This window comes from Pristiophorus japonicus, chromosome 11, assembly GCF_044704955.1.
Source record: "Pristiophorus japonicus isolate sPriJap1 chromosome 11, sPriJap1.hap1, whole genome shotgun sequence".
NCBI classification, from domain to species: domain Eukaryota; kingdom Metazoa; phylum Chordata; class Chondrichthyes; family Pristiophoridae; genus Pristiophorus; species Pristiophorus japonicus.
In genome coordinates this window covers 171,636,708-171,652,033 of record NC_091987.1, presented here as the reverse complement: position 1 = coordinate 171,652,033, position 15,326 = coordinate 171,636,708, and the positions used below count along the sequence as shown (strand labels likewise).

Sequence of the window (15,326 nt, the reverse complement as noted above, 5' to 3'; positions counted from 1 at the left end):
TCCCGGGGGAAAGGCCTTTTAAAGTTTTTTAAGTTTGGAAGATTGCATGGATTAAAACCTCAATCTCTTGCCCCCAGGTCAGTAACATCAAGCACCAGTTCTGAAATATTTAATCCCAAACTTCATTGGATTTAATTATAATCTATAAACACGCTGCCTCAAAAAGTGGAGACCAATGTGTAAACCAGTAATAATGCGACATACAATCACCTTTAAATAAATACAATTGAAGACAGCAAGCAAAACGGCAGCTGGCATCACTTAAAGACGCTCACACACTGGGACACCTGAGACAGAGTTTGGCAGAAGCAGCGGTGTTTTATTATACTGGAGCCAGAGACTGAAGTAAGGGGTGTCAGTCAGTGTGGAACTGTGACCGTTTGAGACACGGAGCGTGCAAACGGAGAGCATTTGCACAGTGCCTTATCGCGTGTCGAGAACATCTCGGGTCGCTTCACATACAATACAGCACTTGTCCCTATTCTGCAGCACCCACCGTGTGTGGCTGCTGGCATGTGCCAGATCTCTGTTATTCTGCCTGTTTCTCTTCTCCTTGCTCGGGTGTAGGGTCAACCTTGCAGCAGTGAAACTCTGCCGCTTGTACTCTCGCTCTAGGTCAGACTTCACCCAGAACGCACCCGTTAACCGTCAATGGATTTGCCTTCCTCTGGGTTCCTTTATCTTGTGATTATTTCGTTGATTTTTCCCCTTCTTATCCCTTTCCCTTTTTTCTCTGCTTTTCGTTCAGTTCATCACACATTCTCCAAGTTAGTTGCTATTTAGAGACACGCAGCACAGCAGGCCTGAAAGATTCTCAGCCTTTCGATGAACGGTCCACTTTACACTTTAACGAAATTCTAACGGATTCTGCAGCGAAGTGTTTAATGGTCTGCGACTGTAAGGAGCCGATGTGCCGTTTATACTGTCAGAATGAGCTAAAGATTAGTTCAGGGAGACCGAAACTGCGAACTTTTAAATAGTCACCCAAGACTTGTATTTAAATTCAATTGTGCTGCATCTTGGCAACTGAATGAAGAGTTTGTATAACACAAACGATGCTGGCAGGATGTGACATTAGGGTTATATTTATGACATTAATCATAACTTTTATTTATATAGCGCCTTTAACGTAGTAAAACGTCCCAAGGCGCTTAACAACAATTTTACAACACATTAAATAGCAGTCAGAATAATTTAATAACTTTTATAAACCCATCCATCAAATCTTTGTCACTTTTTATTTATTTAAAATCTCATTCTGCTCTTAGCCTCTGTAATAATTTGGAAAATTTCACTACGTTATATTTTAAACGTAGCTGGCTGGGGAGAACGTTGTTAAACTATCAAGGCGGTCCATCAACTCCGTGTCAGTGCATGTGTGTGTGTGCGTTTATGTGTGCATTTGTATTTATTTGTGCATATGTGTGTGTATGTGTTTGTGTGTGTGTGCGCGTAAATGTGTGTGTGTGTGTGAATGTATGTGTGTTTGTGTTTGAATGTGTGTGTGGTTGTGTATGCATTTGTGTGTGTTTGTGTGTGTATGTATGTATTTATGTGTGTGTGTGTGTGTGTGTGTTGGGGGCGGGGGCGGGGGCGGGGGTGCGGTGGAGCGGTGCGAGAGAAGGAGGTCAACTAATATCTGGAACGAGCAATGAGCCTCTGCCCCTGAAGGTTGACTATAGGGGCTGGGGTTAAGTAGTAGGTTTTAACCTTTTTTGAACTAGATGACTGTCTCGTCCGCTCAGATTAAACATCGAACAAGATTTAAATCCCAATATATTTTAGTAATTTCAGGTTTAGTTCTAAAATGCCTCGAATGACTCGACAGTTAATCGCTGCCACCCCTTGCACGCTCCCCCAGCAGGAGCTGTGGTCCTGAAACCGCTTCAGATTGAATCTATAATCATTTGAAAAAAAAGTGCTCCAGTTTAGTCAGAACAGTCTCCCCTCTTTGCCCTGATGTAATCTCACATCGTACATCGCTCACATCTCACGAGCCTCAAGCCACTTTTATTTTTAGGATTTTAGCGGAGCACTGGTAATGAACCCCTATCCTTCTCTGGTATAGACTGAAACAAAGGCCGAATTACAGAAGCATGCAGCGGCCAGAATGGGCCGTGACTGGCACACACTGAGGTAACAGGGAGGGTCGGGGCGTATCCGATCCCGCACTGATTACACCGACTGTCCTCACATCTGAGTGTTGTGGATTTGCGACGCAATGGCCCGGGCTATAATTATACTATGAAGCCCCCAGGTGTAGGACTGCTGTGAAAAAGCAACCCAAGACCATGTAAGAATAACCAGCCGAGCGGGCGTCTCTCTTTAACATTGCCCAGAGAAGGAGATTGGTGCCCAGACCTTGTACCAAGCCTCGGACAACATCATCAACCCGATAGTGGCATCTCCCCCTGTAAATGGCCACACGGTACAGGCTGCACGTCTCCTGAGTGGTGGAGAAGAGCAAGAATGTAACCCACCGTGTACACTAATATTTCATAACTAGAACAGAATCTCTTCTACTTCCGTCATTATTTTCTACAGATAAACGTGAGCTTAGAAATTTTGAACTACCTTTAGGGCGGAACAAAACGCCAGGATCAGGCAGACTTAACACAAAAAGGAAGCGAACAAGTGTCGTGTACTGAGGTCGCAGCATTAGGCACTGTAGGTCAGTGTGTTCGTCGTCAGATCAGAATTACACATCAACGCTAATCCCAGCTTTCCATCTACACTTCAATGCATGTCAGGAAGCAACCTTTAAATGTATGGGATCGAGAGATAGATGACCGAGAGGGGCAGAGAGGAGTCACAATGACTAGTCACCGGGAGCACCGTTAATATCATATTTTAAGAGCAGGATGTTTAAACGGAAACTCAAATCTATCAGCGTCCATGTGAGAGTCTAACCGGTCTATACCGAACTTTCATCCCATCGAACCCGACTCCAGCTCCACTGAAACCAACCTCCGTCTATAACCCTGCGTTAGAAAAGCCCCAGAAATTCATTGCTAAAGACACTAAAGACAAAACGCCACGTTTTCAAAATCCGAGATCTGAGTCCTTAGAGAGCGGGGAAGATCTCTTAGCTAAGTGAGTCAGGGACATAATTTACCCGATATTCGCGTGGACGTTTCTGCCCCACAAGATTCAATATATTGAAATAAACTTCAGTTAGTGAACGGGGCAATGGTGCTGGGGAGCGGTGCTTCGTTTCCGCAGTTCCTTGCAGACACAGATTCTGCATGTGGTTCTGCCATCCCACGCCGCTTTCTTATATAACGTTATTTCATATATACTGCAAATGCGTCTCCTCTCAAAGGCCCTTCCACAATGAGGGCAGACAGGCTCAGAGAGACTGGCTTAAGACACAGGAATAGGAGATTACAATGGCAAATGAAAAGGGTGCAATCTACTCACCAATTCCATCAATACAATGTCATCTAATTATATTTATTCTATTGCATTCAATTAAAATATATGAACATGGTTATATGAGACGTAAATATTATATCGGTTTGTGCGCAGTACACACTTTTACTGCAGCGGCAGGCCATATACAAAAAATAATGTTTAATTCTTGATCAAGCTGTGTTGGTGTATTACATCAATGGATTGGGGCAAGAATCTAACAATCCAGATAGAATACATTCCTCTCTGGCACGGGTGCTCCCTCGTGTACCATGGCTGCACCAGATCGAAAACAGGTGTTCAAAAAGTTACAATAACAGTCAAAGATATAAGCATGCTGCAAACCCAGTCCTGCTCCCAGACACATATGCCAGAAATGAGAGTGCTCCCTCCCCGCCACAATGAGTTAACCCCATAGGCGCCGATTCAAGTTTTTCCATCTCTAGTGATAAAACTGGGAGCTGTAAGATGTTTCCACGGACACGAGCTTCACTGCGTGAAAAGGGGACACTCAAAGCCTCCAAACATGCATACTGCAGCTCGCAGGAACATTATCAAGACATACGTTTGAAAGCTGCAAATATTTCAAAACAGCAGGACCACACGTGTCGGTGAAATGCTTCCTTCTGCTTAATTAATTAAATACAATTATATTGAAATATACTGGGAGCAAAGAGCTGGGGATATAACACACTCTTACCGCAACCCAGGAATTGCGGGACAGGTTAGCATCTCTTCAGTTAAATCTTTATCACAATACACCGGCGGAACCCCAATACTAGCAGCACTAACTCACTAACACTTTCACTGAGACTGATGCGGAGAAGTGGACTGGCACTTACTTTCCCTGAGGTAATTGAGATGTGAGAGCAGAACTTCGGCATTGTAGAGGGAGGTCAGTCGGAGAAAGTCCTCCTTGTTCATTTTACAGAGCTCTTTGCCGTCCGTGTTGTGAAACAGGGACGTGTTGATCTCCAGCAGCCCGTACTCCTTGATGGCCCACTCCAGCCACTGTCTGACGTGCTCCTGGCTCCAAAGAGTCGGATCTGTAAAGCACCAGTCATTCAAATAACTCATCCAGAATCCTGCACAAACCGCACCGACTCCACAACATTAACTCCGCAATCCACACGTTGTTCTAGTTAAAGGGACAGTGCCACTCTGTGTAGTAAATGCTGGGGCTTAGCTCCCACCCAGCCGACTTAGCGACCGAATGACACAATCCAGATGTATGCAACCCACTCGGCTAATTTCTGGTAATTGCAATTCAGTGCATAATTGGATCAAATTCAGTCAACTTTAGCGATGTGGTCGAGCCTTATCGCTGATATTTCACCTTAGTACAGTAATAACGGAGAGAGGGGGCCCTCGGAGTCTGTGAGTGTCTGTGGAAAGAGACTTCCATTAATGTGAAGGTCCCGAGTGCCCCTTGCTGGCCCGAGAGACGACGGCGCTACCTCTCGCAGCCCGACCCCGACCCCAGAGGCTGTGTTGGAGACTAGTTACCTGCCGGGACGATCACTCTCCTCTCGTTGGTAGTCATGTTAGGCGGGGGAGGTCCATTCTTCTCGTCCATGTAACTGCTGTAACTCATAGGGTTGGTGTCGGTGCCGCTCACCAGCTTATTGCATTTGGCCACGCTGCAGTCTACAGGTGAGTCCCTGTCAGGGTTAAGAAGCAGGAGAGAGGAGTCAGAGAGAGGGACACAGATACAAGAGCTACAGGTGCAACACAGTGAGCTCTCTCCATTTCTCCACCTAGCCTTTTGCTTACATTCTTTCGGACTCATATTACAACCTACCGTTCCCTTAACATCCTTTTTCTGAAAATGTGGGCAGCAGTTACCGCTCCGCACTGTGAGTCACTTTAATTACATCTCTTTGTGTAAGCAGGTCAACAGGGGATTATCCATTGTTCACATAAATACAACACACATCGCATCTCCTGAAGGAAACATGGGCAAGATGTTTTGTGCACTAGGTAAAACGAAATATCCTTGTAAATTGGTTTACAATTTCGCCTTGCTCACTGTGCATTTAACCTTCAATATTCCTGCCTTTTCCAAATGCAAGACCCGCCAATATCGTGATAAAATCAACTCAGGCATGTCATCCAATGCACAATTAGAATAAGTATTTTGATGGGTTTTAAAGGGGACTGAGAAAGGTGGCGAAGAAAGAAAAGTGAATGAAGAAATAAAGTCGAGGAAGAAAGGACAGAATGCAGCCGAGATGTATTGCAGAGGGATGCATGGTGGTGTAATGGCTGCTTATGTTATTGGACTAGTAATCCACAGAACGTGTGTTCAAAATCAACCATTGCAATTTGAGAATTTGAATTCAATTTTAAAAATCTGGACTCGGTAAAAGTTGTCGAATTGCTGTAAAAACCCAATTGGTTCACTAATGTCCTTTAGGGAAGGAAACTTGCCCGCATTACCCGGTCTGGCCTATATGTACCTCCATATGTGAACTGGCCTAGCAATCCATTCAGTTGTGCAAAAGGCCTAACCCCATCTTTTCAGCGCAACTAGAAATGAGCCTGCGACGACCACATTCCAGAATAGTAATGGACCGCATCTCATACAGTTCCATATTGACAAATCTGAACCGGCACGCCAATTGTGGTTAGAAGATATTTTATTTGGATGTTTAATATTACCACCCGGCCCTCACTACTGACCGAAAGGCAAGCCTTCCCTTTGGGCATAGAGTGAACAGGTCACAAGCCAATCCCGAGCACCTCCCAGTGGACAGTGCGCCCCTGAGAAGCACTCGGTACCTGGGCCTATTTACAGGGCGCACTCGGTTCTTGTGAGCTGTAATGAATATTATCTTAAGAATTCAGACTGCAAAAATATTACATGCAAGTTATTTGTGTGTTATGCTGTAATTACAATGGGCCTATTCAAACATTATTTAATGTTATATATAGAAATACACTTAACATAAATGATCAATTCTATTGAAAGCAATAGCAATGTATGACTTTCTGTGTCTTCTTTAGCGCTGTTCTTCACAAACACCACTGCGTCATATGTACTGAACAGGTGAGACTGGGCTGGGCAATTCTCGGACAGCATCACATCAAGACTGTGGAGTATTTACTAACAGTTGAGTTGGGCTGAATGCAAGTTATCGAGTCTATGACTCTGGTTGGAAGGGGCTGGCTGACCCGACGTTACCTGGAGCCGTTAATGTGGTCGTATTCCCTCTTGATATTAACCCTGACAGGCTGGTTGATCCATTCTTGTTGAGGCAAAGGGTTAATTTTGTGTGTTTGTCCATAGTCGGCGGTAGCTGAAGCCGTCATATCCGCTTTGGGGAGGTGTGCAGCCACGTACGAGGTGTCAAACAGGGACTGGTCCTCACTCACAACCGACAGGGCCTCCTGAAAACAAGGCAGTGAGAGAGTTACAGGTAGGGACCGCGAACACAGCTCCAAAAACTGCACCCTCCGACATAGGCAGATATTCAGAGAGTCAAGATACAGCGCCCCCGCCCCAGACCAAAGTTCCATTATATGTTATTGTAATAGCAACTGGTTATTTTTTTTAAACTAACTCTAACCTCATTTGACGATTGTGCACTCACAAAAATAATAAGTGTGCTCATCAATATCTATTTTAAATCAACCGTCACAATATAGATAATCGAGATTTCCTATATATATGTGTGTGTGTGTATGTGTATGTGTGGCCTCATTCTCTGCCATACATTTCGATGATTCTATGATCTATATATGTGTATATATATTGGGTTTATGTACATTTGTGTGTTTATAGGTGTATATAAGTATATAGGTTTGTGTGTGTGTGTGTGTGTGTGTATGCGTCTGAGATGTCCATCATTTGGAACACACACCACTAACTCAACAATTATGATGATGATGAATTATTAACTGAGTAATTTTAGGGACCATATAATCTCAATTAATGCTAAAGGGACAATAATACATAACCGGCTGTAAGAATATTGCGCCTGGAACCTGGATCCGTTATACGTGGATTGGCGCCTCTACTGCAGGGGCGTCTCTACACCAACTCTTTTTTAAAAAGCCCAGAAATCTCTGGGAATGATCGAGATTTCCACACGGTTGGGAGGAATGCTGTGTAAACGGCAGACCCTGAATGAGTGTGGCAGTCTATGGACTGAATAGATCCGCAGCATTAGAAGGGAGCATCAGCACTGATAGGGTTTGAAGCCGATCTGAATGGTTAAAGATACTTGTGCCGTGTTTCCAACTGCAGGAGTCAGCAGCCTGCGCCTCTGTACACAGCGGCACACAGAGAGCCAGGAGCAGTAGCAAATATCACTCACACACTGTAGTCCTGCCCGGTTATTTTCGTTCATCAGCTTGCACTTGCCAGCTGTCAGAAACCATCGGCGCAACCCAAAGCCAAACTGCATTGGGCTGAGCGAAAGGGATAGAGCCAGAGAGAGGAGAGGGAAGGAGAGGGAAGGAGGGAGAAAGAGACAGTAGTGTCTAACCCTAGTCCAGCCCAGAACAAGTAACACAGAAAAACATAAAGAAATGCGCACTGACAAATATTAAACACGAACAAATATGACAGTCCTTCGGGGAGAGCAGGGACAGAGAAAAGACATAGTTTTTCATCTTTATTGCATTAAGGAAAAGGAAATCTGTCAGGAAACAGGGGTGTAAAGAACGGAAGTGTATGCTGGGTCGATAAGGGAGGGGGATTAATGGGGAACCTGGTGTTCAGTTATGAGTCAATCAAACATTTAAATAACATTGTATCTTCATTTTAAACGGTTAGTTGTTGGACCTGAAGAGCGCTCACCTCCGTCTCCCGTTGAGCATTCTCTAATCTGTGACACTGGATATGCTAAAGCGAGTCCCACATTATTCTGTATATTGTGGGACCCGCTGCCAGACGGGGGCCACTCGCTGGCCCAGAGACACGTTTGGAACATCTGAGCGAAATACATTCTGTCTGAAAGTTGCAGATGGAGGGAAGGCGCCGCACTGAGTCAAGCAGCGGGGTTTCGCCAGCACACAGGGCGGAAAATTACACGACTGGTATCGTTAGAAATACATCCTAGTAAATTCTAAACATATGAAATGGCTCATTCCGTGCTGAATTGTGCTCGCCGCGTGTTTGGTGCGTCTGGAGGTGGCGAAAGGGCCGTCGACTTGCGGAGTGGCTCCCGGGCGTTGTGCCATGCAACATTGCGCAGTTCATGAAAGTCCCTGCGATCCGCGGGCAGGTTCCAGCCACCTTGCATTGAGAGTCCCCTCACCCCCAGCCCTCGGACCCCCCCCCCCCCCTCCCTCCCTCCCCTCCCCCACCCCGCCTAAACCAGGGCTAGTGATGGCCAGGCTTACGGAGCAGGAACAGTTCGACCGGCGCCCGGATGGCGTTGGGACAATGCCATCCCAGTGACTTGGAAAAGCGAAACCCATTTGGTGCAGAAAGGGTGACATTCACCAGGGCTCGCTTCAATAACCCTCCCTATCCCAGGCGTCCCACTGACTGAAACTGCAACTCCGACTCCGGCCTCAGCGCTTGAAAGGAAAAGGAAATTTAGCAGGAGATGGTAAAATGAGGAAATCGGTTTACCGCTTTGGGTTGGAAACTTGTGAAAGAAAAAGTCGCGTCACCCCCAAGGAAAGGGGATGGGAGCAAAACGCCTGGGACGGGCAGCTTCTAAAGCACTCCCCACCCCTCCCGTCTCCCCCTTACCGTAATCGTGCCGTCCATTTCACCCGATTTCTTCCCTTTTCCCCAAATCGGAACAATATCCCAAACATGACACGGTCAGGAGGTAATTACAACCGCAATTCTTGCTCGGACAGGCGAGGTAACCGGATGAAAGATTGGCAATTTTGGGAAGTGAAGTCAGCCGCCCGAGAGGAAGCCGCTGAACCAATGGTGGGGGCTCATTACACATTTTTTTAAGCAGGATATTTTGGCCGTCAAGATAAGGAAAGAGAAACAATAGCGATTTCGCTTTTCCGTGGTTCAAATGCGCTTTCCTGTCGGGAAGCGCCCCTCACCCTCAGCCCTGTCTGCTCTTGCTCCACACACATATACATACACCCACACTCACTCTTTCTCACACACACATACATACATGCACACACACACATTCACTCTCTCTCACACATACACACACATACATGCACACACACACATTCACTCTCTCACACATACACACACTCACTCTCACACACACATCCATGCACACACACACACTCACACACATACATGCACACACTCACATACTCACACACACTAATTTGCTCTCTCACACACATACACACACCCACACACACTCATCCTCACACACTTTCTCACACATATGCATACACACTCACACACACACACTCATACATACACACACACTCACCCATACTCTCACACACCCACAGACATATTCACTCACACTCTCACATTCACTCATACTCACACACACTAATACTCATACACCCTCATGCTCACATACATTCACTCACACACACTCATACTCACACAAACACTCTCTCACGCATTCATACGGACACAAACACTGACACACACTCATACACACAAACTACATCATTACTGCCTTTCATTTCAGAGTAAACTAACCCACATTTTGTGGCTACTGCTCATGTCACGAAAAGAGTAACGCTGCAGTTTTCCCCTTCCAGTGACACGTTTGGTGTTCACCTTGGCTGTTTGCGCCCTGTTAATGAACAAGCTGGCATTTCTATATATAAAGCACGAGGATCCCAGCCTCAACGCAATCACAAACAGCAGAAAAGTTGGCAGCAAAGTATTTAAAAGTTACACAAAGTCGGCCAGTCACCGTCTAACCACTCAACCCAACACACATTTCACCGGGTGAGTGCTACACCGGTAATCTTCATATAAAAATATACATTTGGGAACCTTTACTGAAACGGTATAATTCAGAATGAAGAGTTTACCTGGTTAGGTGAAGTTTTTCTATATTTAAATGTATTTATGTGAAATCTCCCGTTATGTCTAGAGGTTGTACTCCTGGTATTTTAAACGCGTCCACAGGTCTCCAGTCCCCTTATTCGTTCTTTTCTCTCTCTCTAAATTGGCGAGTTAAGCTTGCAGTTCCCTCCCCCCTCTGAAATTATCCTCATCAATCCAGCCAGCAGTTCAGTGCAGCTGCAGCCTCGGACGTGAGGAGACCGCCGGGGAGCCACGGTGTGCTCACCAATGGGGCGAGTGCTAGATTCACCGGTAATTGTCGGCTTTCGTTCCTGTATTTATACTGAGGGCAGTTTTTACTCAATAACTGAAACCTGGCCCCGTATCCTAAGCCCCAAAGAAAGCTTCAGTGTAATGAGTTACTTTGAAAATGGATTAAACCTGGGAGTACACGTGCAGGGGCATTTAGACTTTCTGAGTCAAGTCCAGAGGAATGCTATTGCTGAACACTGAGGGCAACAGCACGTTTTAATTATTTCTTATTATTTTGCCATACATGTGATAGGTTGGTTACCCACAGTTCTTGCATCTAATGCATGACCTTTTGTCCAGGTAACCAGTTCGGCCACAGGACTTTCTTCAGTTCTGAGATCCAACTTTTGCCCGGAATCCTTCTTGTTGTCACTCGGCACCATGCCATCTAAGCATCTTCCTCCTGCCCCTCGATCATGGGATGGGGCCTTTCACTGGGCCCCCTCCATCCCCTCCATCCCCCCCATGTGTCGCTACTATACAGACCCCAATCCCTGTATGCAGGTATCTCAGGTCACCAGAACGTTGAGTCTGGGCCCCAGTTGGGCCATGAGAGAGAGAGAGAGAGAGAGAGTCAGGGCTCCCGAATCTTAGTCATCAAGTTGGAAGCAGAGCCAGGCAAATAAACATCAATATTTGTTTATAATTTGGAACAAAAAAAACCACTCAGATTGCTTCTGGCATGAGATTTTTAAAATGCTTGGGGAAATGGTCTGAGCGTGTGATGCATGTGTTAAAACCTTATAACCAACAGGAAGGTTACAACTTATAATTTATGAGTCCGCTCTGGAGGTGAACTTTAACATGCCATTTCACTTTTCGGCGGGCGGAACGGGACTGTAGAAATGAAAATAAAATGAACCTGATCAACTCTGCTTTTTAAAGAGTTGGGGGGGGGGGAGTTCCCACAATTACAAGGGGCGTAAGAAAAATGGTGAAAGGGGAAAAAAAATCTGCGACTCCAAACACACAAGCAAGCTGTCTGGGCCGTTGCTCGGGGCCATAATTAATTTGAGATTTATTTTTATTGGAGAACTCCTAGTCTCCGCTGACCTTAGCAAAACAAGTCTGCAACCAGGACCTGGATGCGCTTGAATGAAAAATAATATAACTGCAACGTATGTCTTGCTTGCCTGCTTTGGGGTTTTGTCTCAAAGTACTTCAAAATTAATACTCAGCTATCTTTAGAAAGTAATAAATGTTCGCGTTGTAATTAGATCAAGGTCTCGCAGTTCTGGGCACTGTAATGAAGGGGCCGATTATAACCCCATGTGAGCCCCATGGAGGGGGCTTTCTCTCTGACGCAGTCTCTCTCTCTCTCTCTTGGTGAGCTTTGGTTGAACCCTGGCTAGGAGAGAGAGCATGGAACAGACTGAGAATTGTTCCACTTTCGCAGACCTCTCCCCCTTGGTTGGAGACTGTCTGAAAATCAGCCTTTGTGAAATAACACAAACGTTATGACTGGATGAAAAAATGTGCTATTTCAAGGGCGTTAGGCACAAGCCCGAGGTCCGCATACTGCACTCTTTAATACCGCCGCAGAATATTAGAGACATAAATGTTTTCTGAAGGTCCTCTTTGATAAGTCTGAGGCGCGTTTCAAGCCTCAGTGATATTGCTTCCCGTTTGATTAAGTGTTAGCTGCCTACAGTGTCTGAAATAAATGGATCCAGACCTTTACACACCTGCAACTGCATGCTTTTCACTTTGAAAATCACGACACAGAGGTCAGAAACCGCCTCAGTGGCTGCAAAATGTACAGAATATTTACTTTGCATAAGATTTTTTTTAAAGTAAGTCACATATTGTTTATGTTAGATACACACACATTATACCCACATTGACCGGATTATATTGATCGAATGAATCAAAATTCGGCGCTACAAATGCTCTTTTTATTTTATGTTTAATGGTTTATTTAACTGTTCTGTTAAGGTCTGGCGGATTTTTCCCGTCTGAGGGGATGCAATGAGTTTAAAGCATCTGGGTCCTATGGATAAACCCGCTACCTAAAGAGGGGTAAAGAAGGTTTCGGCTTGGAGTTGGTTAGACACTTTCTACAGGCAAATAGTTGAGACGCTAGCCATGTGTCTATAAAAACAGAAAGCTGCTATAGCGGATCACGACTGCAGATTTCCTTAGTCGAGTGCCTACCACCTTCAAGTCACTATTTCCAAGGCAGACCTAGAGTTACTCCACATTCACATTATATACAATCCAGAGTTGAATGTTACATTTCAAAAGCTCGTTTAGTCATTTATCTTGGATTAGTTTAGTTTCACACACGCTATGACTAGGCCCGAAGTGTGGCCGGCACACAATATGAGTGTCTGTACGAAAAAGGATAATTATGATAGATTAATATTCGTTTTAAAACCGTATTCATCACTGAGCTGGGATTTTGGCGGGGATCATTGGAAATTTAAATTTATATTAAACTTAAAAAATGGAGAAAGAGAATGAGATTCCACAGCGACATTAGGAGTCTTCAACACTGTACTCCAAATCGTTGCACTGCATCCAGCTGTGTATCGCCTTTTAGAAGTTACTCGCTACACTGCAGCTCTGAGTTGCAGCTGGGAATGAGTGGAGCGGCAGTCCGAGCAGGTAATATTACGGTGGTGAGGATAAAATGGGCGAAAGCAGGGGTTTGTGGATGGGAAGGAATGAATTTCACCAGCATTTAACTCGACGCAGGCCTAGTTTTGCTTTTCAGATTTAGCCGATTTCTGATATTGCAACCCACTTGGGTGGACAGGGTTTTAACGGGGACACTGGAGTTAAACACGTTGTAATTATAAATGCAGTTACAGCGAGGAAGTTAATTGCGAGTTAAACGAGGACAGATTCAACAATATTTTTCAGCATGCTCCAATTTCTCTTCTGTCCTTCCTATCAATAAAGGCCGTTTTCTGGGCAATGTTGAATTAGTTTAATATCAGGCTGCTGGGCGGCTGTGATTGAACGTTGCTGCCTCAATCTTACCTTTACGTAAGACGAGGTGTCTGGGACAGTCTGAAACATCTTCCTCCAAGCTGTTCCGTGTCCCGCTCCGATTGCTTCCACGTCCTGCAAGAAGTCCCACATTTGAGAGTGTACCGCAGTCGGGTTTAGCCAGTGCCCCTTTCGCCCAGACCACTGTACCTTGACCCCTCTACATTCCCTGTCGATGGCCTGGTCGTGTCCAACCGCACACCGCGGACATAAAATGCATCCAAACTCACTCAGATAGAAAATTACTTTCTCCTAATCTGCAGCAGACGCTCCTACAAGTGGTGCGGCTCAGGAACTCTTTCAACACTGCTCCTCCAGCCACCTACATATCTATCTATCTATCTATCTTTCTACATATCTCTCTATGTACCTATCGTTCTACATATCTAGCTACCTATCTTTCTACATATCTCTCTATCTTCATATCTCTCTATCTTCATATCTCTCTCTCTCTCCATTATTGATTGATTGATTGATTGATTGCTATTTATTTTCCAGTTACTGTCTGTTCCTCGGGTTCCCGTCCTTTGTTAATCAGATGTAGGGTTAATACTGTGTACATTCCTTTCACTTCCATTCTTTCTCTCCTTTAATTTCCTCCAGGCCCCTCGATTCGCCTCTTCACTTCTCTGTTATTTCCTCCCTCTTATTCCTTCCGACTTTCTTCCTCTCTTCACCTTCGTGTTCTGTGGTCTGCCAGCACTTTCCCAGCTTCTTTCCTCGGGTAGATTGGATGTATCCGTTAAGACGGGAGACTCGGCTCTTCCTCATCACTATTTTATTTATTCCTGTTTTAATGCTTTCAACTGCCCCTTGATCCGCTTTGTCTGTCGCATTTCCTTGCTTTAGTGTTTAAAAAACGTACTTACCTTTAATGTTGGTTAAAAGACCTGTAGCGCTTTGTGATTCCGGCACGGTACCTGGGACACAGACGCGTTAGCGGCCCATTGCTAGTCTAATACTGACTGTCTAAAGTCTTGACAAGAGAGTCCATCCATACTGTGGTACAGTGGGAGCTGTGTGCCTCGAAAACTCCAGACCGACCGAGTTCAGCAAAGCCTCAGGGAATTATTCACGGCGCGTTATGGTGATGCCCTCTTTTTTAAAAAAAAGTCTTAGTTTTCTTTATCAATTTCTTAGATTTGTTCTAATTAATTATGTGAAATGGAAATCCTCCTCTGCCAGATTGCATTTGAAGCCCATCCCAGTGGATAACTCCCCCCCTCAACTTTAACCATGATCTCAGAGAGCAGGAAAAGTCATCAGATTTTTCGCTATATATTTTTAAAGGAGTTAAACCAAGAAGCGACGCTGTGTGGAGCTCCAGGTCTGTCCGAACTTTAACTCAAAATTGGACTTTGTTTAAAAGGGACTGCGTTTAACTTTATAAGCCCCAGACAACTCGAATAGCGAAATAAAGAAATAAAACACCAAAGTATGTTGTAAACAGTCATTTAGGGTACATTTATCCTCTTTCTATAATGAACCCTTCAATTCCGCCAGTCTCCCCTCCCCCACGGTGATCCAAACTCAAACATATTGAAACATTTTTCTCTGAACAGTAACATATAAAGAGTCGGGGTGAAAGGGGCCAGACGGGTCGCTCTGTCTGTGTTCAGCTCTACCGTGCAATTACACACTAACGGAACTGAGGAAGGTATTTAAATTCCTGGGCAATGCAAAGTTAACTAGTTCATGA

General features: G+C 44.9%; 1 protein-coding gene across 5 annotated transcripts in view; it reads right to left on the bottom strand.

Annotated features, from left to right (window-relative positions):
* Positions 1–14,574, bottom strand: part of fli1 (Fli-1 proto-oncogene, ETS transcription factor) — a 72,368-nt gene extending 57,794 nt beyond the window's left edge. Inside the window, exons 1-5 of one of the 5 annotated variants that reach the window (XM_070894266.1) lie at positions 14,497–14,574; positions 13,619–13,702; positions 6,596–6,801; positions 4,918–5,072; positions 4,254–4,457 (exon numbers count right to left, since the gene is read on the bottom strand). In XM_070894266.1, the coding sequence (XP_070750367.1) occupies positions 4,254–4,457; positions 4,918–5,072; positions 6,596–6,801; positions 13,619–13,657 (604 nt within the window). In that variant the 5' untranslated portion in view covers positions 13,658–13,702; positions 14,497–14,574. Of the gene's footprint in view, positions 1–4,253; positions 4,458–4,917; positions 5,073–6,595; positions 6,802–7,730; positions 7,788–9,118; positions 9,240–13,618; positions 14,143–14,496 lie in introns of those variants that run through there. The other 4 variants (XR_011595921.1, XM_070894265.1, XM_070894268.1 and 1 more) reach the window with 4 other exon arrangements.
* Between the last annotated feature and the right edge of the window lie 752 nt (positions 14,575–15,326).